The 23,855-nt window shown below is 43.7% G+C and overlaps 1 protein-coding gene across 3 annotated transcripts in view; it reads left to right on the forward strand.

The window, feature by feature from the left end:
- Positions 1-789: 789 nt before the first annotated feature.
- The window catches only part of LOC129711433 (CTD nuclear envelope phosphatase 1-like), a 43,135-nt gene continuing 20,069 nt past the window's right edge, over positions 790-23,855 (forward strand). Inside the window, exons 1-5 of one of the 3 annotated variants that reach the window (XM_055659042.1) lie at positions 790-1,120; positions 6,746-6,812; positions 11,986-12,104; positions 17,591-17,662; positions 18,892-19,008. In XM_055659042.1, coding sequence (XP_055515017.1) covers positions 1,019-1,120; positions 6,746-6,812; positions 11,986-12,104; positions 17,591-17,662; positions 18,892-19,008 — 477 coding nt within the window. In that variant the 5' untranslated portion in view covers positions 790-1,018. The remainder of the gene's footprint in view (positions 1,121-6,745; positions 6,813-11,985; positions 12,105-17,590; positions 17,663-18,891; positions 19,009-23,855) is intronic. The other 2 variants (XM_055659041.1, XM_055659044.1) reach the window with 2 other exon arrangements.

Consider the following 23,855-nt stretch of genomic DNA (forward strand, 5'->3'; position numbering starts at 1 on the left):
GAAGAATGAATTGCTGTACACATCTGTCTTTGTAGCTGGGATCACAAATTGGATCGAATGCCCTCGTCTGCTCCTAATTGGTTTGGGTTTGGTGTAGGTCTTGTAATCTATGTCTAGCTGACCATTTAACATTTTGTAAAAACAGGTCAAACGGTGAGCTTCACGTCTGTCTTGGAGAGGGTTCCACCCCAGAGAATTCAGAAGTTTGGTGACACTCGCTTCTCTCTCATAGGTGTTAGTAACAAATCGAGCTGCCTGTCTTTGGACACGTTCGATGGAAGAAATGTTTTTATTTGTGTATGGGTCCCACGCTGCAACTGCGTAGTCCAAATGAGGTCTAACGAGGGTGAAGTATAGCTTCTCCTTGACAGAAGTTGAACAATGATGAAAGTTGCGCCTCAGAAAGTTTAGGACACCTGTTGCTTTCACCGTTGCATGATGAGTCTGACCATTCCAACGCAGATCATTCTGCACTTTGATGCCAAGATACTTGGTTTGTTTGGATTGTTCAAGGGTGGCACCAAGTATATTGTAAGGTTTCACCTGGATTCCTCTTTCTGGTGACACGCATAGTTTCACATGTTGAACTGCTGCCCCATTGTTGACTCGACCATAGTATTGACATCCTTTTGGAGATAATCTTCATCATCAGCTGCCTCCATTAGACGGTGCAGCAAACTCCCGCCCTCCATTAGACGGTGCAGCAAAACTCCCGCCCTCCATTAGACGGTCCCCCCTCCCCCCCCCCCCCCCCCCCCCTCCTGGTCGCGCGCTGTCTGAGATCAGTTGGTGAGGCTCGAGCCGGTCGGCTCAGTGACGAGGACGTTGCCTTTAAGAGCGCGCGGGCCCTTTAAAGAGCGGTGAAGATGGCGGCGGCGACGCGGTGATGGGCGCGCGGGGCCCGGACCCGAGGCCGAGTGGACCTGAGGCCGGAGCCTGAGCCTGGGTCTGAGCCGCTCCCGGTCCCCGCTCCCCGCTCCCGGCCTCAGTCACAGCCGCGGCCCGGGGCCGGCCCACGATGCTCAGCAAGTATTTCCTGATGGGTCTCCGCAGCTTCGTGTGGTTCACGGCGAAGGTTTGGAGCGTTTGTGTGGAGGCGGCGCGGAGGCACGGCCGCTCGGTGAGTGTGGGGGAGTGTGGGGGTGAGTGGGGGGGGGGGGGGGGTGGGGGGGGTGAGTGAATGTGGGGGGGTGATGGGGGGGTGAGTGGGGGGGTGGGGGTGGGGGGGTGAATGTGGGGGTGAGTGTGGGGGTGGGGGGGGTGAGGGTGAGTGGGTGTGAGTGTGGGGGTGGGGGTGAGTGTGGGGTGGGGTGGGTGTGGGGGTGTGGGGGGGTGGGGTGGTGAGTGAGGGGTGTGGGGGTGGGGGTGAGGTGAGGGGGGGGGGTGAATGTGGGGGGGTGGGGTGAGGGGGGGTGAGTGTGGGGTGGTGGTGAGTGGGGGGTGGGGGGAGAGTGTGGGGGGGGTGAATGGGTGGGGTGAATGTGAGTGAGGGGGTGTGGGGGGGGTGAGGGTGGGGTGGGGTGGGGGTGAGTGTGGGGGTGAGGGTGTGGTGAGGGTGGGGGGGGGTGAGTGTGGGGGTGGGGGGTGAGTGGGGGGGTGGGGAGTGTAAGTGTGAGGGGGTGGGTGTGGGGGTGGGGGTGTGGGGGGGGGTGGGTGTGTGGGGGGGTGGGCGGGGGTGTGGTGGGGGTGGTGTGGGGGTGGGGGTGGGGGGTGTGGGGGGGGGTGGTGTGGGGTGGGGGTGAGTGGGGGGTGGGGGTGAGTGTGGGGGTGGGGGGGTTGGTGTGAGGGTGGAGATCTGGGGGGTGGAGGGGGATCTGGGGGTAACATCTGCCGGAAGGTAGGAGTTCGAACAGTCCATTACAAGGGTGTGAGGAGTCTTTGTGGATGCTGACGGCCTTCCTGAGGCACCGTGTGTAGTAGATGCCCTCCAAGGCTCGTAGCTGTGTCCCAATAATCTTCTGCGCTCTGTGGACGACGCACTGAAGAGCTCTCCTCTCCGAGATGCCATACGTTAATATGCTCTCTGTGGTGCAGCGGTAGAAGGTTGTCAGCAGCTGTTGGGGCAGACCAGTACTTTTCAATGTTCTCGGGAAGAGCAATCGTTACTGTGCCTTCTTGACCATCGCAGCGGTGTTGGTGGACCATGCGAGGCCTCTGAGATGTGTGTGCCCAGAAACTAAAAGCTGGACACTCTCTCCACATTGTCCCCGTAGATGGAGATTGGGGCCATTATGTCCTCCTGAAGTCGATAATCAGCTCCTTGGTCTTGGAGGTGTTTAGTGACAAGTTGTTATATGAGCACGAGTCCGCCAGGTTCTGCACCTCCGCTCTTTGCATGGTGACTTTGCATGGATGTAAATCATCAGATATTATACTGTTAGATGTCCCATTTACCCTTTTAATATACTTTTTCTTCCTCATCCATTGTTTTTCTTGAAAGAAAGAATATGCTCCCTCAGCCTCTCCTGCTGCAGGAGCCATTTACTCCTCTAATTGCTGCGAGTCTAAATTTAGCTCACTGCCAGCGTGCTTTTAAAATGCTGCAAGGCACATTCACTTTGCCAAAGCTGCTGCTACTTGCAGGTAGCAAGTACATGGAGCGAAGGAAATAGGCAACGTTTCGGGCCGAAACCCTTCTTCAGACTGATGTGTGGGGGGGGGGGGGGTAGAAGAATGGAAGAGGAGGAGCCAGACGGCTGAGAGAGAGCTGAGAAGGGGAGGAGACAGCAAGAGCTACCAGAAATTGGAGAAGTCAATGTTCAAGCCACTGGGGTGCAGACTGCCCAAGCGGAATATAAGGTGCTGCTCCTCCAATTTCCGGTGGTGTTCACTCTGGCCATAGAGGAGGCCCAGGATTGAAACATAGAAAACATAGAAATTAGGTGCAGGAATAGGCCATTCACCTCCTCGAGCCTGCACCGCCATTCAATATGATCATGGCTGATCATCCAACTCTGTATCCTGTACTGAGGTCGGATTCGGAATGGGAGGGGGAGTTGAAGTGCTGAGCCACAGGGAGATCAGGTTGGTTAATGCGGACCGAGCAGAGGTGTTTGGCGAAACAACGCCAAGCCTACGCTTGGTCTCACTGATGTAAATCAGCTGACAACTAGAGCAGCGGATGCAATAGATGAAGTTGGAGGAGGTGCAGGTGAACCTCTGTCGCACCTGGAACGACTACTTGGGTCCTTGAATGGAGTCGAGGGGGGAGGTAAAGCGACAAGTGTAGCATCTCCTGCAGTGCTCCATCCCCTACTCTCAATTCCTCTGCCTACGCCGCTCTGCTCCCAGGATGACGTGTTCCACAGCAGGGCATCGGAAATGTCCTCATTCTTCAGGGAACGGGGGTTCCCCTCCCCTACTATAGATGAGGCTCTCACCATGGTCTCTTCAATACCCTGCAACACTGCTCTCTCTCCCCATCTCCCCCACTCAGAACAAGGGCAGAGTCACCCTAGTCCTCACCTTCCACCCCACTAGCCGTCACATACAACAAATAGTCCTCTGTCATTTTCGCCACCTCCAACGTGACCCCACCACTCGCCACATCTTCCCATTTGTGGAAAAGTAGCTGTTCTCGAAACTGGAGGTACCAGCTTTCAAGCATTTGTATCATCTGCCTGACAGAAGGGGGGAGAATAATTAGATGATGTGGTGGGGGAAGACTATTGGGCGAATAGAAGATTGGGGGGGGGGGTGGGGGTGCAGCATTAAAACAAACAAAGATCAACACAAGAACAGGCCCTTCGGCCTACAATGTCCATGACAAACATGATGCCAAACCATCTCTTATCTCTCTGTGCATTATTCATACCCCTAATTCCCTGTCCATCCATATGCCTATCCTAAATCTCAACTGCCACTTTCATATCTAGCCCAAACATCAACCTTGACAGCACTTTCCAGGCACTTATCGACTTCATGTAAAAGGAAAAGCTGCCCCGCACATCTCCTTTAAACTTTACCCCTGTCACCTTAAATCTCTGCTCTCTGGTACAGTACAGCCAGGGGTAGAGTTGCTGGGGTCGGAGCTACAACCGACGGCGGCCGGACGCCCGCAGCCCCAGCTCCGCGATGTTGGCAGTCGGCGGCCACAGCGCTCCAGAGCTTACTGCACGGCGACCCGGTAAGGCATTGCCCGCTCCCCGCCTCTCCGACCAGGTAGGAGACTAAGAATTAAAGTTTCCCCCTTCACCCCCCCCCCCCCCCCCCCCCCCCACATAAAAGCCCTCCAAACTAACTGACTAACATTTAAGCAATGATTTACAGATGTTTAAGTGTCTCCCCGGTCTCCAGAGAGGAGGCAGCCGCTACAGTAGTACAGACCTGGGTTCACCGTGGGTCATTTCGGGTCAAGTTTGGCGCCAAACGCGAGGTTTGGTGTGCAGACGACATCCTGGAAAAAATGTCCGGTTTTCGGAGCTATTCGGTTTCCGGAACTCTGGATAAAAGGTTGTGCACCTGTATATGGCAGGCAGACAATGAGATCAGTTTAATTTAGCATCATTTTTAACACAAACATTGTAGACCAAATGGCCCATTCCTGCACTGTGCTCTATGTTCTAAGTCATGCTGGAAGTAATGTAGGAATAATAATGCCTCAACAGAGGTAGCATTTTGTAGTGCACACTTCTGAGAAACAATTCAACATTGGAAGGAGGGGAAAAAAGAGGGATAAATTGAATTCTGCTTCATTCTGTTGCAGTATGTGTCATGCTGAAATAATTTACCATTATACTTTCACTTTCTGAGAGTTACATTCAAAGTTTATTTGCTGCAGGTAGAATGAATGGAACAGAGTAAATTGCATTTCAACATTTGAAGTGATCAGAAGACCTTCTATCAGAGGTCCCCAGTGAAAACATTTTTAAAGAAGAACCCGTAACTTGCATCTGAAATGTATAGTTGTGACTGAGGGATTGATTGTTAATCTTTGCAGTGATATAAATGGTGCTTTGCCTTTCCTCTCGCAATGTACTGAAAGCATGTAGATGTTATGCTGCCTACACTATTTTGACCAATTTAGTTTAGTTTAGTTTCGAGATGCAGCGTAGAAACAGGCCCTTCAGCCCACCGAGTCCGCACCGACCAGCGATCCCCACATCCTATCACTATCCTACACTCGGAACAATTTTTACACTTGTACCAAGCCAATTAACCTACAAGCCTGTACGTCTTTGGAATGTGGGAGGAAACCGAAGATCTCAGAGAAAACCTATGCAGGTCGCAGGGAGATCGTACAAATTCTGCACAGCAAGCACTCGTAGCAAAGTTTGAACCCGGGTCTCTGGTCTAGTAAGCACCAACTCTACTGCTGTGCCACCATGCAGCCCCTAATTTTATTTGAACTTCTGAACTTGCTATGGAGGTTCAAACCATCTGTTCAAAGTCAGTGCAGAATGCTGTATGGTATGAAATGTACTGATTGCTGCTAAAACATTTTACTGTTGTTTAGGAGAATGAGAGGCAATTGCATTAAATTTTTAAACATTATTGAAGGACTGAACAGGCTAGGTGCAGAAAGGATGTTTCCTCTAGCTGAGGAATCTAGAACTCAAGTGCACAGGTTTGGTATAAGGAGCAAGCCATTTAAGATTGAAATGAGGAGAATGTTTTGAGTTGGAGTGGTGACTCAGTACATTCGAGTGACAACGCAATAAATCCTTGGATATTAAAGAAATTGTGATATGGGGTTAGTGCAGGAAAATTGAGTAGTGAAAATATCAGTCATGATCCTGATGAATGATGGAACAAGATTAAAGTGGCAGATGACCGACACTTGTTCCTTGTGTCCTTATGATCTGGCTGAACCGACGGCATGTGCATTGGCTGACAGGTCTATTTTTTAAGGTATATTCTGGCACAGAGAAGCCAACATGGCAACCATTTTTATTGAAATTGAACTGCTGTGGGTTCTGCATTCAACCACATTGGGTTGTCAGTTCTGGCCTTACACTGTTTTGATTAAGCCATGTGGACTTTTATTGATTGTTCTGCTATCCTGCTTTGGACCATTTAATATTGCTCAGCTGCGATCTTGTTTAATGACGGAATGGGCTCGAGGCCACATGGCCTACTCCCTGCTCCTATTTATGTTATGTTATCTAAATTTAAAGTAAGTGTAGTTACGCAGAGTGAAGCAACTGTAAACTGGTGGCCTGTCAGTTACTGGCATGTTGTATGTTATGCTCGTTTGGAACATAATCAAACCGTTAGGTACACTAACATATGGGCTAACCAATTTGAACCTGACTCTTGGACCAGAATTAAGCACCACCCCTGTCTACTAAATCATGATTTGTTTTTTTTTGTAGAAATTGACATTGGTTTTGGCCCTCAGGCTGTGGAGAGACTTGGGCACTGAGGTGACAACGTGTATTTTTTATAGGTCAGGATTGGATTTGATTGGCATGAGGCCTAATCTAATAACTACCTGAAAAGAAGAGGGTATGATGGGAAATGCAGCTCCATTCAGAGGGCAAAACGGCAGACATGCGTACAATTTCACAGCTTGCCATTCGGGCATTCTCCGATTGCAGTCCGCCTGTCATGACTCGTAATGATGCTTCGCCTTTATGTCTGAAAATTAGATTGCATTGAGGACTTCCAACGTATTATTGGATTTTTCTCATGGTAATCTGTGTGTGACGGTATTCTAGCACAATTATTACCAGGAAGAATGAGTAAATGAAAGCAGGGGTATCCGGTATCCATCTTAACTAATGTTGCTAATTTTGTCTTGTAGATAATCCAATACCAGACAGTTCGCTATGACATTTTGCCTCTATCTCCTCTTTCCCGCATCAGAATAAGTAAGTACTAATCCAGTGATCCAGTTATACTGTTTGTCGAGCTCAAGTAAAACTTTTTATGTGTCTGCAGATTGAGACATGCAAAACTTCATTTTAAAAATCTGTATGTTTTCTGCACAGCTTGTGACTCTTGCATATTGGCAGGCACAAGCAGAACTTGTCCACAAGTTCAGTTGTAAGAAGCATAGAGTTGAGTTGGGGAGTGTAGGAGAGTGACGTTTGAATAATATTTGGATTGGATATGTTGGCAGTCTGTTCCGGAGATTGAATATTACTTGATGAGTACTTTATTTGCATAATGCTTGGTGTTAAATCGTATGTTTGCTCGCATTTAGAATTTTGATTTTCCATATGCTTCGAACATGTCTTATGAGTTGAATTGAAAGATACAGCATAGAAAAAAGCCATTTGGCCCACTGAGTCCATGCAGATTTACAGTGGCCAATTAGCCGTCAAACCTGCATGTCTTGGGATGTGGGAGGAAATGTGAGCACCCAGAAGAAACCCACGAGGTCACAGGGAGATCATGCAAACTCCACACAGACAGGACCTGAGGTCAAGATCAAACCTGGGTTTCTGGGACTGAGGCAGCATTTCTTCCATCTGCACCACCGTGAGCATGAATGATCTGAAAGTTTTTTTCTTTCTCTATGGTTGCTGTCTGAACTGTTGAGTATTTTCAGCAATTTCTGTTCATATTTGAGATTTTCTGTATCTTGGAGAGAATTGAAAGAAAATGGGCTAATTAGGGATAGCTAGCACAGCTTTGTACGCAGCAGGTCGTGTCTCACTAACTTGATAGAGTTTTCTGAGGAGGTGATAAAGGGGATTGATGAAGGTAGGGCAGTGGATGTTGTATACATGGATTTTAGTAAGATTTTTCATAAGGCCCCTCATGGTGGTTTGATCCAGAAGATTAAGATGTACAAGATTTGCGATGACTTGCTCATATGGATTCAGAACTGGTTTATTCATGGTAGACAGAGGGTTGTGGCAGAAGGTAGATATTCTGCCTGGAGGTCTGTGACCAGTGGAGTTCTGCAGGGTTCTGTGGTGGGACCTCCATCGTGTTGGAGGTTGAGGGGAGACTTGATTGAAGAATATAACATTTTGAGACGCATAGATAGAGTAGACAGTCAGAACCTTTATCCCAGGGTGGAAATGTCCAGTACCAGGGCATAGTTATAAGGTGAAAGGGAAAGTTTAATGGAGATGTGCGAGGCAGCACAGAGAGTAGTGGGGGGGTCTTGAACACACTGCCAGGAGTGATGATGGTGGAGCCAGATATGATAGTGGTGTTTAAGAGGCTTTTTGATTGGCAGTTAATAGAGGATGTGGATCATGTACAGGCAGATGGGATCAGTTTGTCTTGGCATCATGTTCAGCACAAACATTGTGGGCTGAATAACTTGCTCCAGTCCTGTTCCGTGTGTGATTTTGTATTGTTCTATTTTCTCTGTAGGGTCTTGGGTTGTTAATGTGAGTGCTGAGAGTGAATGTTAGCAGACAGTTGGTTGATTGTGTGATTTTTAACCTGGTATTATCTTGGAATCTTGACTGTTGGGAAAGATTGTGCTATCATTATTTTTCATTACAATATAACAGGAGCCCAAAAATAAAGGAATATATTAATCTGAACAGATGGGGAAAGGGCAAAACTGGATAAGTAAATTAATTTGAGGCAAGCTACGGTATTAGAATGTGGATTATTCATCAGCGAAAGTTTATTGGTCACGGATGACTAATTATGGAAGTTCACAGATAAAAGTACAAGGATAGTACATCGTAACTGTGGATGAAGTAGAATAAAAATTAATGATTTAAAGGAAATTGAGGATGATAAGGAGATCAAGAGTTGCAAAATTTGTACACTAATTGCTCATGGCAACTATTTGAATGTTATCCAATCATTTAGAATGCTGTGTGTGTGATGTATTTGTTTGCATGATAGGAAAGATTTGATATGGAAGACTTTTGTTTCCTGTCAATTGAATTTTCTTGTTATATGAATTTTTGGAATATAGATAGATAAAGCTGAGTTTGATTAGAGAGCTCGGCTTCTATGCCAAGGTGATTTGTGTTCATCTAGACATTTAAAAGCTGTCAGCCACCCTGCTTCCTTTATTTTCTCCAGGTACTCGACACTCTGGGTGAGAGAGGCCTCTCTGAGATCCTTTCTAACTTTCTTACCCTTTGTGTTCCCTAGTTTTATCTTCCTCTTGTGAAAAGGTTTCATTCAGTCTACCCTATCTATACCCCTTAATCTCTGCCATGTTAGAGAGAGAAAAGGCTTAGCCTGTTGAGTCTTTTGTCATAACGAAAATGCGCCATTTCGAGCAACATTTGTCTAAAGAAGTACCGAATGAAAATTTCATCTATATTTTCTTCCACAGATGCTGCCTGACTCACTGAGTTCTTCAGCAGTCAATTTTTGGTTAAGACTCTGGTGAATCTCCTCTGCACTCTCCCACACTTAACATGTTTTTTTTCTTTTCACATATGATGAAGGAATGGGTGGAACGTACTTCTATTCACTGGAATTTAGAAAGATGAGAGGGAATCTTATAGAAACATAAAATTCTGAAAGGATTGGACAGGCGAGATGCCGGAAAAATGTTCCCGATGTTGGGGGAGTCCAGACAAGGGATCACAGTTTATGAATAAGGGGTCGGCCATTTAGGACTGAGATGAGGAACAACTTTTTCAGCCAGAGAGTTGTGAATCTGGAATTTTCTGCCACAGAAGGCAGTGGAGGCCAATTCACTGGATGTTTTCAAGACAGAGTTAGATTTAGCTCTTGGGGCTAAAGAAATCTGAATGATCATATTGAATGGCAGTGCTGGCTCGAAGGGCCGAATTGCATACTCCTGCACCTATTTTTCTATGTTGCTAAGGTGTAGTGAGCAGAACTGCATGCAGTACTCCAGCTGGGATATGACCAATGTTTCATAAAGTTGGAGCACAACCTCCTGCTCTTGTATTCAATACTGTCCTCGACTAATGAAGGGCAGCAATGATATGGGTAGACAAAAATGCTGGAGAAACTCAGCAGGTGCATCAGCATCTGTGGAGCGAAGGAAATAGGCAACGCTTCGGGCCGAAACACTTCTTCAGACTGAAGTAGGGTGCAGGGGGGTGGGGAGAAGAAAAGAGAAAGGAGGAGGAGCCAGAGGGCCGAGGGAGAGCTGAGAAGGGGAGGAGCCAGGCTACTGGAAATTGGAGAAGTCAATGTTTATGCCGCTAGGGTGCAAACTGCCCAAGCGGAATATGAGGTGCTGCTCCTCCAATTTCCAGTGGTGCTCACTCTGGCCATGGAGGAGGCCCAGGACAGAAAGGTCAGATTTGGAATGGGAGGGGGAGTTGAAGTGCTGAGCCACAGGGAGATCAGGTTGGTTAATGCGGACTGAGCGGAGGTGTTCGGCGAAACGATCGCCAAGCCTACGCTTGGTCTCACCGATGTAGATCAGCTGACATCTAGAGCAGCGGATGCAATAGATGAGGTTGGAGGAGATGCAGGTGAACCTCTTTTGCACCTGGAACGACTGCTTGGGTACTTGAATGGAGTCGAGGGGGCAGGTAAAGGGACAAGTGTAGCATCTCTTGCGGTTGCAAGGGAAAGTGCCCGGGGAGGGGGTGGTGCGGGAGGGAAGAATTGACCAAGACGTTACGGAGGGAGCGGTCTTTGCGGAAAGTAGATGTGGGGGGGGGGGGGGGGGAGGGGGAGGGGGGGGGGGGGGGGGGGGGGTGGGGGGGGGGGGGGGGGGGGGGGGGGGGGGTGGGGGGGGGGGGGGGGGGGGGGGGGGGGGGAAGATGGGGCGAGTGGTGGGGTCACGTTGGAGGTGGCAAAAATGATGGAGGACTATTTGTTGTATGTGACAGCTAGTGGGGTGAAAGGTGAGGACTAGGGACTCTGCCCTTGTTACGAGTGGGAGGGATGGGGAGAGAGAGCAGTGTTACAGGGTATTGAAGAGACCCAGGTGAGAGCCTCATCTATAGTAAGGGAGGGGAACCCCCGTTCCCTGAAGAATGAGGAAATTTCCGATGCCCTGGTGTGGAACACCTCATCATGGGAGCAGATGTGGCGTAGACGGAGGAATTGGCAGTAGGTGATGGAGTCCTTACAGGAAGCAGGGTGGGAAGAAGTGTAGTCTAGATAGCCCTGGGACTCAGTGGGTTTATAGTGGATGTCGGTCAGATGTCTATCGCCTGCAATGGAGATAGTGCAGTCAAGAAATGGTAGGGAAGTGTCGGAGGTAGTCCAGGTGTATTTTAATTCTGGATGGAAGTTAGTGGTGAAGTGGATGAAGTCAGTCCGTTGTGTGTGGATGCAGGAGGTAGCACCAATGCAATCATCGATGTAGTGGAGTTGGAGGTCAGGGATGGGGCCCTGGTATGTCCCGAACAAGAATTGTTCGACATACCCTACAAAGAGGCAGGCATAGCTGGGGCCCATACGCGTGCCCATTGCTACACCTTGTATTTGGAGGAAATGGGAGGAGTCAAACGAAAAGTTATTAAGGGTAAGGACCAGCTCTGCTAGGCGGAGGAGAGTATCTGTAGAAGGGGATTGATTAAGCACATTATTTACCTGTGCTCCTTCAAGGATCTTTGGACTTGTACATAGAGGTTCCTCTGTTTCTCAATACTCCCCAAGGCCTTACCATTCATGTGTAGGAAGGAAGTGCAGATGCTGTTTTAAACCGAAGATAGATTAAAAAAAATGCTGGAGCAACTCAGCGGATCAGACAGCATCTCTGGAGAAAAGGAATGGGTGACACTTTGGGCCGAGGCCCTACCATTTGTGGTCTATATCTAAACCTTGCTATACTTCCTAAATTCAATACCACACATTTTATCTAGATTAAACTCTGACTGACATTTTTTTAGCCCATTTCACCAACACCAATATGACTAAGTATATCATCTATATTATCAGTAGCTCTACCGATCTTCGTTTCATCTGCGATTTCAGTGATCATGCCTTCTGTATTCACATTCGTCACTTGCATATATTATAATTCGTATGGGTCCCAGCACTGGTGGGTATAGAACAGCACTAATTATCAGAATCAGAATCACACTTTATAGGAATCCAATCATGAAATGTCTTGGTGGTGAATGATTGAAGGATATTATTTTCTAGACTGAAGTTCTTTCACCCAACTCTTTGCAGATCAAATGAAAAAGAAGATTCTTGTTTTGGATTTAGATGAAACATTAATACACTCGCATCATGATGGCGTTTTGAAACCAACAGTGAGGCCAGGAACACCACCAGATTTCATGCTCAAGGTGAGGCAACTTACCTCATTAGAAATTAATTAATCCAATTAGAAATGGATGCAGATTTGTATAAATAGTTTTGTTGTTTAATGTCTGAATATGTACACCCCAGTTTTGATGAGAAACTAGCTTTGTACTGCCATGTTTTATTTTGGCTTGATTTTTGATTCCATTAATTTCTAGAGAAATGTTTTTAAGTCACTTGTGAAGGATAATTTAAGATTGCATGAAAAGTTAATGGTTTCTATGACGAGTTGGTATCTGAATTGGTCCCTCTGTGTTAACAGATTATTACAGCTGATTTTTAAAAGGTCCATTGAGTAATTGTTATGGACTTAGACAGCACAGAAACGGGTCCATCAGCTAACTCATCCATGCCAACTAAGTTACTTTAATGCGATACTCCCACATGCCTGGGCCGTTCCATCTACCATCTAAATGTTGTTTTAAATGTCATAATTGTACCTACCTTTACCACTTCCTCTGGTTGTTAATTCTATGTATGCACCACCCTCTGTGTGGAAAGAGTTGCCCTTCAGACCCCTTTTAAATTTTTTTTTTTGTCTTCCACCTTAATCTGTGCCCTCGCGGTTTAGGAGGATGCGAGTCAAACAGGAGCAGGTGGGACATTGGTCGGCATGGGCATGTTGGGCTGAAGGGCCTGTTTCCATGCTGTATGACTGACTATATGACTATTATACTATCCCTTTAAAATGGATTTCAATAATTTATCCACCACTGAGTAATGATCTCATTTCTCTTTTAAGCAGTGCAACCAAGTTAGCACTTATCATGAAGAATTGGAAAGAACTGTACTAAGAGCTTCTCCAATTTCCTCACTTGCAGCTTTTAATAGCCTAGAATGCATTCCCTCTAACTAGTTAACAAAAAAAACCGCAGCTGCTGCAATCCGTCTGAGGAAGGGTTCTAACCCAAAAAAGTTCTGTCCATTTCCTGCCACAACACACTGCCTGATCTGCTGAGTTCCCTTGGCAATTTGTTTATTGTGCTAATAATATAACTATTTAGCAGTATTGTAGCAACATTTGAATGGTGTAATATTTTTATTGAACAAAGGGAGGATTTTTCTTGTCGGCAGGTAACAACCGTGCACAAAACTGAGAGACAGAATACCCAAAGGATGTCCCCAACTAAATTCCATTCTTATTTCCTGATTTCAAACATAAGATTTTGATGCAAACAAGACAGTATAGGAAGGGTTTTGGACTTGAAATATTATCTCTATTTTTCTCCACATATGCTACCTGACCTGCTGAATGGTTGCAGTGATTTCTGTTTCTGCAATAGTACAAGGGGCCACATTCCACAGCACTTGCAACAGGCAGATATGGGAAGGACCAACAATAAATATTAATGTGCAGAGCATAAGCTGCTGCTTCCTGCCTTTTTTTAGTTGTACAACATTTTAAAACTTTGGAAAGTCAATTGCCTTGAAGAATTCAGCCCCAAGTTCAGAAATATAATATTTAAGAATAGAGGAACTGCAGATGCTGGTTTACAAAAAAGGGCATAAATTGCTGGTTACACAGTGGGTCAGGCAGCATCTCTTGAGAACATGGATAGGTGATGTTTCGGGTCGAGACCCTTAAGATAAAGAAGGATCTTGACCCAACACGTCACCTATCCATGATCTCCCGAGATCCAGCCAGATCCACTGAGTTACTCCAGCATTTTGTGTCTTTATTTGATATTTGAGAATGTTTTGTTTCAGATTATTTGGGGTTTGCTATAACACAAATGGATATGTTCCTAATGGCCGGTTCTCACGGTGCGACCTGACGCAAGATGTCACCAGAGTGAAGTGGTCGTGGTCCAGCACGAGTTCCGCACGATATAACGGGGGGTAGATAAAGAGTTCCCACGGTACTCGGCAATTCTGTCATTTGTGCAAGTGACTTGTCCGTCTCCCGATCTTTCCCGTTAATTGTGAACGAACATTGTGGACTGTATAGTTAATCACGTGGCACAAATGATGTCACTTTTTTTCACACACTCTATAAATATCCTCCGTTCGTAGAATTGGTTCATTTGCAGACATGCCTATACAAAGTTGGTTCGAGTACAGGCTGGTTGTTATTTTCATTGACGCGCTGTATTAGAGACGTGATTCCTACTTCAAACATAGAGGGTGTAAAAGCTGTCTGCCTCTACTTTTACATTGCAGCTGCAGGGAACAGACAGACTTATAAGATAAATTAAAGGTAACTGCAAAAACAGCACTTTTACATATGTAGCATTGTATGTTTATAAATCATGGATAACATTAAATTGTTCTCCTGAACATAAACTAATATATTGTTATAGATACTCGCATGAGCACCCGGGATACTCCGCAGCCTTCGTCTCCAGCAGGTTGCGCTTTCTCTCCCTATTTCTATAATCCTCTCTGGATTTGTCATAGAGAATCTCTATGCATTGGTACCACTCCACCAGTTCCCCCTCTTGTTCCCTGTTGAAGTTATATGGCCTTACCTTCTGCCATCTTCCCTTTATGTTATTGTCTGCTGAGGCTATTGGGGAGGCAACAGCTACTGGGGAGGCAATCTCAAATCCACCTTGATCACCCTCTCCCTGCTCCAAGGAGCCCACAGGCAGTGGTATCTCTGGCATCTCCTCTTGCCTCTCCACCTGTCTCTCTTGCTGAGTCTCCTCCTCATTTACCTGCATGGCTAAAAACGTTCTGACTTTCTTTGACCCCTTTCTTTGCGCTTTTCTGAGAGGCATCTCTGCAAGTCTTACTGTGAAAAAGATTCTCAAACAATGACACTTAGGTGGGACGTCCTCGATGGACACATGGTCCATTGGCGATATTGAGACCACCTTTTTTACTCCGTTCGTAGGAGTTCCCACGGTACCCGCAAGAGTCATTACGGATATCGCTCGGATATCGCACTGGCATCTGCGTTCATACAATGTTGCAACGCTCACCAAAAAGTGCTCAAGTCACTCTTGGAGAAATTCAAAAATGTTTGAATGTTCTCCCGACCGTACAAAGTTACACGACTACCTGCCGTTAGCGCCTCGGTGGTCCACGAATGCCGTACTTTTATCGCAGGAGGTTCCCACAATGTTAAACTCTTGTTAAGTCTTGTGTCGGGTCGCACCGTGAGAAAGCCCTTTTAGAAAGCTTGTATTGGAGAAAATTGGGTATGAAGGCTATTGTGTCAGTGGTGGAAAGAGGATTCAGGGCTAGATAATTCAGACTTTCATAATGGATATTTTTCCCACGGGAATTCTCAAATGGAAGTCTTTTAATAGCTTTAAGTTTATTTTTGTTATTGCAAGATAAACATCTTAAAGGCTATATGTTACATTGTTTAATGGAGTAATATTGCACAAGTGTCAATAAAAGCTGTTGCTTGTCAATTCAATGGCTACCTGCAGTTAAATTAGCAACTGTATATTGGTGCCTGATTACTCCAGGCTGGGTACATGGAAACATTCTGAGTCAAAATCACATTTTAACCAATTTGGCCCATGTAATGCAAATATGGTTCCCTGATTCATAGTTTGTGTTATATTTAACTTATGTTACAGCATAACGGCCTCGGATTCAGAATTGTTGAATCACTTTTCTGAATTAAATTGCCTTCGCTATTTTCTGCGCAATTATATCTCTACCATCTACCTAATCTTGCTGTCTGAAGTCTTCTCCTTCACAGCCATTGTTAGTTTATGCTGCATTTCTATTGGTCAAGTACATGGATAAGAAAGGTATAGAGGGATACAGACCAATAGCAAGTACAGGGCATCTTGGTCGGCATGGACAAGTTGGGCCGAAGGGCTTGTTTCTTTGTGTATGACTCTATGACTTCATAATGTTTAAATCGCAATCACTAAAAAAGTGTTGCAAAAATGAGAGGACTAGATCAGTTAAACACTCGGTCTCATGCCCAAAGTAGAGCAATCGAGAACTAGACGACATGGGTTTATGGTGATGGGCGAAAGATTTAATGGGAACCTGAGGGGGTAACATTTTTACACAAACGGTGGTGGGTGTATGGAACAAGCTGCTGGAGGAGGTAGTTGATGCAGGTACTATCGCAACTTTTAACAAGCATTTAGAAAGGTACATGGATAGGTTTAGAGGAATTATGGGCCAAAATCAGGCAGGCGGGACTAGTGGAGGTGGGCATGTTGGTTGGCATGGGCAAGTTGAGCCGAAGGCACTGTATTACTCTGACTCTGAAAGCTAATCAATTCTTTCCCTCGGACTACCTAAAAATCTGAAAATGTTTTATCCTGGATTAAATATTCTTACTAAATAGAAGCTAATTTTTGAATAGTAATTTATACTCAGGATTTGTAGTAATGCAATAAGTCATTAAGTGTAGGAAAAGAGCAGTAAAATGTAGTTACCTACAGAAAGTGTTGTGCTGTTTCAAAATCTGAAACTGTTGAGTTATCACCATATTTGGAGATCAATTGTTTTTTGGGTTTTTTCAAGTTCAAGTGAGTTTATTGTCATGTGTCCCTGTATAGGACATTGAAATTCTTGCTTTGCTTCAGCACACAGAACATAGTAGGCATTTACTACAAAACAGATAAGTATGTCCATATACCATGATATAAATATATACACACATGAATAAATACTTGGAGGACAAGAAGTATTTTGTGTTGAGAATTAATGATCTACTGGTTTCAATTTGAATGTTAAACACAAATGTTTCCTGTCCTCGATCTGCATGAGCAAAGAAGAAAGATACTTTTGTGTAGACATGAATAATTGACCAAAGTATTACAGGAATTTAGTATTTGTATGAAGTGGACAAGTGATACTTTTAATAAGATGGGCATTAGATATCAAATTATTAACCTTCGCGAAATATTTTGAAATCTTCCAAGTATTCTTCTAGATCAGCTGTTCTTTGTGTAGTCCTATATATTGACTATTTTTGAGGAGCTCGGACCTTACATATTATGGTTTGAGATAGATTTTGCATAGAATGGAGATGGAATTACAGACGTGAAAAGGTTCGGAAAAGGAAACTGAGTATTAGGGTGAAGTGCAAAAGAAAAGAGAGTAGGTTAAGCAGGGAAGAGGGCTAAGGATGGTTGCTTGTAAAAAATCTTGAGTTGACGAGAGGGTGAGCAAAGACTTATTGCCCGATGTGCTTTAGGTACAATTAACAAGGTGAAAGATCCATTTAGTAACGAATGTTAACATGTGAACAACACAAGTGGGACATGAGTATTGGGCAATAGCAATACCATTTTCTTTCATGCTTGACCATAGTACTAGAACTATTCCTCTTAATGAGATCTCTAGGTGAACAGATTTACTTTTTTTAAAGTTGTTTTTGTGTGTGTGACATTAAATTTTAATTGTAATAAATGGAATGAATTACTACTGGAAAATAGACCTCATTAATGGATTTTGAGTTTGGCCAGGAGATCATTTGGCTGTGATCATTAATCATAACATGAGTTTTATATATGGACTATTATTTAATGATGCTTTTTTTATTCAGGTGCTAGTTGACAGACAACCAATCAGATTTTTTGTACATAAAAGGCCTCACGTTGACTTCTTTCTGGAAGTGGTAAGTTAGTTGGAAACATTAAACGTTCAAATTCAAGACTTTAGTTGCAGTAATCTGCCTAAATTATGTTCCTGACAAGAAGAGAAAGGTGTTGCTTATTTTCAGCAAACTTTCTCGCTTCGGAGATTGACTGTGTTGCTGGAATTCTGATCCATGCATGCTAATTTATGCTGAGGCTTAATTACAAGGGAATTGCAAAGTGATTGCGTATGTTTTCTTGAAAGAAAATGGCAGCACGAAAAGGAGAGGGCAGGGTGTGAGCTGTGGGGCCACCTTAACTGCTGTTGCTACGCAAGATTGAATTGGATATCTTCATACTTAAGTGCTTCAATACTACAAGCATAAATGAATGGGCTGCAGTTTCAGTGGTTTAAGTACAGTGATTCTACAGTTTTGCAAGTAGCAAAATAATTTGATCTGGCCTCTCTCATAAATAAAGGGGAGGTCATTCTCTTAGAATAAAGTGGAGGTCATTTAAGACTGAGGTGAGAAAATACTTTTTCTCCCAGAGAGTTGTGAATTTATGGAATTCCCTGCCACAGAGGGCAGTGGAGGCCAAATCACTGGATGGATTTAAGAGAGAGTTAGATAGAGCTCTAGGGGCAAGTGTAGTCGAGGGATATGGGGAGAAGGCAGGCACGGGTTATTGATATGGGACGATCAGCCATGATCACAATGAATGGCGGTGCTGGCTCGAAGGGCCGAATGGCCTCCTCCTGCACCTATTTTCTATGTTTCAATGTTTATAGGCAGCTATCAGCTCACTACATAATATCCAGAGAATACCAGAGGATATGTTGCTACATTGACGGTGCCATGGTAATGAGGGCTGTTGTGGTTGGATGTGAGTGACTTATTAAAGTTGATTCAGCAGTCATGGAAATAACGGTTATGCTGAGTGGAAATGACTGCTTTTGAACTATCTAATTTTCAAACAAGCTTTCTGAAGGTGTGCTTCTTCTCACGTGTTTGCGCACACGTGACCGTGCGCTTACGTAGATCATAGTAAATTTTATTGATAGCAATTAGCTACTTCTGAGCAGTTTATTGTTGTATTTTGCGAATATTTTCTGAGACATTCATGTTTGGAAGCGAGCCTTGTGGATCATTTAAAATATTGAGTAACCTTTAATCAGTATTAAAACCTTACATTTTCCATTATAACACGGGTAGTTTTAATTTAAATTGTAAATTGATTTCATAATCAAATGACTTATTTTCTTTACCAGGCCAGCCAGTGGTATGAGTTAGTGATTTTCACTGCTAGCATGGAGATTTATGGTGCAGCTGTAGCAGACAAACTAGACAACAACAAGAAGATATTAAACCGTCGCTACTACAGACAGGTACGGAACAGCACAGCCTCCATAACAACGTAGAAAGTAAGGATACGTCAGAAACATTTTCTTGCCTAACGTATTGCTCTTGTGTGTGGTCTATTTTCCTGTGCTTATGGTTTTCTCTTTAAAACTAGATATCATCTCTCTTTTATTTTTACTCATTCATTCAAATTATTGTTAGTGGCATTGTTTAGGCATTTGTTTCTAGTGCTGAAAATACTCAAAAATGAATTGGGATGTGGATAATTTTTGAATCAGTAACTAGTGAGGTGCCACAAGGATTAATGTTAGGGCCTTGACTATTTATAATTCATATTAATGATCCCATGAAGGGACTGAGCGCATCATAGTAGGGTTTGCTTATGATACAAAGGTAGGTGTGTTAGCAAGTGTTGTGGCGGGTGCATAGTGTCTGCAAAGGAATGTAGATAGGTTAAGTGAATAATCAAGATAATGGCAGATCCAGTGTGGTGCAGGAAATGTGAAGTGATCCACTTTGGTGGAAGAATGAAGCAACAAATTATTTGAAAAATGTGAGACGACAAAATGCTGAAGTACAAAGGGATGGAGCAGTTACACAAAGTACAATGAGTTGGCATGCAGGTACAGCAAGGAAGGTGAATGTAATATTGATTTTTATTACCAAAAGTAAGGCCAATAAACGTGGGGAAACTTTGGTGCAAATTTACAGGGCATTTGGGACTGGTAATACTGTAATAGTTTGGGATCTGTATTTGGATTTAAGGAAGAATGTGCTTGCATAGGAAATAATGCAGAGAATGTTCATGCCTTGATCCCTCAGATGAAGGGGCCAACGTGTGAATGAAGTTGTCTTATTGAAACACGAGTTGTTGAGTTTTGAGTATGATGCAAGACAGGAGGCATAGTTTCAGAGTAAGGGGTTGTCCACCATAGGAGTGTCATAGTCACGTAGCACAGATACGGGCTCCTCAGCCATGTCAGCCAAGATATCCCATTTGTTCACATATGACCAATATCCCTCTAAAGCTTTCCTACCCACGTACTTGTCCAAATGTCTTTTTAAATGGTATTGTATCTGCCTTAACTACTTCCAATGGCAACTGGTGCATATACCCACCACCCTCTGAAAAGTTGCCCCTTGGGTTCTATTGGTTCTTTTCCCCCTCAAGATTGTGTACATTCATCCTATCAATGCCCCTCATGGGTTTATGCACCTCTATAAGATCACTCGGCCTCCTGCACTCTAAGGAATAAAGTCCAAGCCTGCCCATCTCCCCCTATAGCCCAGGTCTTCAAATCCTGGCAACATCCTCATAAATCTTCTCTGCAATATGTCCACCTTAATGGCATCTTTCCTACAGTAGGGTGACCAAAACTGAACCCAATACTCCCAGTGTGGTCTCATCAGTTAATTTAGTTTATTGTCACGTGTACCGAGGTGCAGTGAAAAGCTTTTGAGTGTTAACCAATCAGTAAAAAGACAATACATGATTACAATCGAGCCATTTACAGTGTATAGATACAGGATCAGGAAATAATGTTTGGTGCAAGGTAAAGCCAGCAAAGTCTGATCAAAGATAGTCTGATGTTTCACCAGTGAAGTAGTTCACGACTGCTCTCTGGTCGTGATGGGTTGATTCAGTTGATGTAAAGAAACTGTCCCTGAATCAAAATATGTGTATTTTCACACTTCAATACCTTTAGCCCGATGGGAGAGAGGAGAAGAGGGAGTGGCCAGGATGTGACTTGTCCTTGATTATGTTGCTGGCCTTGCCGAGGCAGGGTGAGGCAGAAATTGAGTCAACGGAAGGGAGGTTAGTTTGTGTGATGATCTGGGCTGCGCCAACAATTTGCTGCAATTTCTTGCAGAAAGGTTGTTGTCTCGACACTATGACACAAGGTTCTTGATCTCCTTCCTGTACCCATCTCAACATTATTTGATATCCGGCCCACAATTGATGGACATTGACCATGGGATTTGAGGAGTATGGGAAAAGAACAATAATCTGATGTGGATGCCAAAACTAGATCAGCCGCGTCTTATAAAATAAGACATTACTTTTTCCTGCTTTTTAAAAAAATATTGCTTATTTCAGTACGAAGTTGTGAACATGACAATTTAAGTTTGTATTCCTGGAATAAATAAAACCTGTGGAAATCTTTCCCCAGAGGTTTAGTGGGGTCCTCCAGTGACTAACAGAACTGCATTGCCAGTTTGCTCCTCATGTGAACTACTTTGGCTGAATTTGATGAAGATGGCTGTGTGAATCAGATTTAAGCAGATTTAATTTATCTGGACTCCCAAGGGTTAAATTGAGAGGAACAATCGTGCAATCTTCAGCATTCTCCATAATTTGTGTCAAGAGTAGCTTTAATCTAAGTGTTCAACATATCAAGGAAAAAAAATATTTTTTCTATTTACATTTGGAAAATCTAGGACTATAGACATTACCTGAAAACTAGAGATAGTCTTTTCCGGAATGAAGGTAGGAAATGTCAGTATACTGGTTTGTAGCGTTGCTTCCTTTGCAGGAGCTACAGATATATTGTAACCAAGGTTTGTGTACAGCTGCAGCATATTTTTGTGTTCTATTGGATATAAAGACTAACATTCCATTGGCAATTTGTGTAGAAACATAGAAATTAGGTGCAGGAGTAGGTCATTCGGCCCTTCGAGCCTGCACCGCCATTCAATATGATCATGGCTGATCATCCAACTCAGTATCCCGTACCTGCCTTCTCTCCATACCCTCTGATCCCCTTAGCCACAAGGGCCACATCTAACTCCCTCTTAAATATAGCCAATGAAATGTACCTGTCCTTTTATCAAGTGGGAGGTGTTAATGTAAAATTGAGGACATTTGGAACATTGTGGCATTTGACATTGAGTTAATTGTTCATTTAAAACAGTTTTCCTAAATAATTATTAAGGGACTGGTGCACAACGTCTGTTTGGCCCAGTGACAGGGATAGATTATCAGCCTAAATTTCCTCTAATGTCTGTAACCTTGTGAAAGGGGTAACTAATTTTAAGTCACTTTAATACCAAACATTAACAAAGTAATTTCTGTTTGGATTTCTGCTATCAACATCCAACCTTTTCAAGATATTAATCATGCTGAGCTGCTTCCATTCTGTATGATAAAGCACATTACCATACTTAACATTAATTTCCTCACAAAGACTAACTTGATGTATAATATCACAAGATATTATGATGTTAGCTGTGGATGATGCAATTTCCACATGTGCAATGATAAGAAATGAGTTTTACCACTGCTTTGCCCAAATCAATATAGAATGGGGGTACATTATGCTTTCCTGTAATTGAAAAAATTGAAATGCTAATTATATTGAAATGCCATCTTTTTCCATGCCTTTTTTTCCCCCATGAAATTATGCCAGTCTCACTGGTTTGTTGTATCTGCCTTCCATTTTTCATGCCAGGTTACCTCTCAGATCTGATACAGGGCAATTCAAAGTGATTTTCTAAACATTGGGAGCTTCAGTAGGATGGTTTTTGCATGATGTTTACAAGACAAAAATCAGAAATTCTGCCAACGTGTTGAGAATGAACATAGTAATATTGTACTTTGCCTCTGACAAGTTTTTTATTTCTTTCTCCTTTTGCTGGACATATGATATTTTCTAAGACCTGCAACATTTTGTTTTTTTCAGCTATGCTGTGAACTAGTTAAAATGTTGTAGTACTTCAATCATTGGCACTGCAGATTTTACTGGTAGATTAAACCTATCCTAAAGTAAAACATTCCGCTGTCCAGTTGGACCTGCTGAAAGAAATGAAGAACATTTTGGTTCAATTACTTCACCAGGACTGAGACTAGTAAGTGGTGTTTTAAGTGTAGATTAAAAGAGGCGGGTAAAATAAATGAAAGAGTAGATCTGTGATAGGGTGGAGGGGAGAGTGATGATATTGTTGGCGCGAGCTGAGTGGTTAGTAAATTATATGCAGAGGTGCATTTGTGCTCATTGCCTCTCATGCAGTACGGCTATCTCCCAGTTTTGTGTTTTTGTTTGCACTTTCTGGGAACTCTGAATATGAGAATAAATCAAGTTGGGGTGTACAATAATGCATTAAGTTTAGTCCCAGTTTGTAATCTTATGTTTGGTCCTCGTATGTAATCAACAACACCAAATGAAAACACCATTATCCTCGTCTGATGTAGGTCATCTTTTTGATACATCGTTCAGCTGACAATCGGCAGTCATCTCATCGCCCACGTCTTAACTCTCTCAGCTGCCTCTAGTTATTCACAGCTTGCTTTGGATTGCATCATTTCTGCTCCATGTGTATGCATGGACCATGTACTCCAATACGAGCCAAATGTTTCAGCATTGAGATCTTGGCAAAATAATAACTTCCTGGGAATACAACAGCAGCTGCTCAGAGTATGTAGAGAGAGTTTAGCATCCAAACTAGTCCAACTATGACAGACCTTCCAACGGAGGGGAAATAGACAATATGTGCAGGAGTAGGCCATTCGGCCCTTCGAGCCAGCACTGCCATTCAATGTGATCATGGCTGATCATCCCCAATCAGTACCCCGTTCCTGCCTTCTCCCCATATCCCTAAGAGTAAACCTAAGAATTTCTAAGAGTAAACCTAGCAATTATAGACCTGTTAGTTTGACTTCAGTGGTGGGCAAATTAATGGAAAAGATACTTAGAGATAATATATATAAGCATCTAGATAAACAGGGTCTGATTAGGAACAGTCAACATGGATTTGTGCCTGGAAGGTCATGTTTGACTAATCTTCTTGAATTTTTTGAAGAGGTTACTAGGGAAATTGACGAGGGTAAAGCAGTGGATGTTGTCTATATGGACTTTAGTAAGGCCTTTGACAAGGT

This window comes from Leucoraja erinacea, chromosome 30 (genome assembly GCF_028641065.1).
Source record: "Leucoraja erinacea ecotype New England chromosome 30, Leri_hhj_1, whole genome shotgun sequence".
Lineage (NCBI taxonomy): Eukaryota > Metazoa > Chordata > Chondrichthyes > Rajiformes > Rajidae > Leucoraja > Leucoraja erinaceus.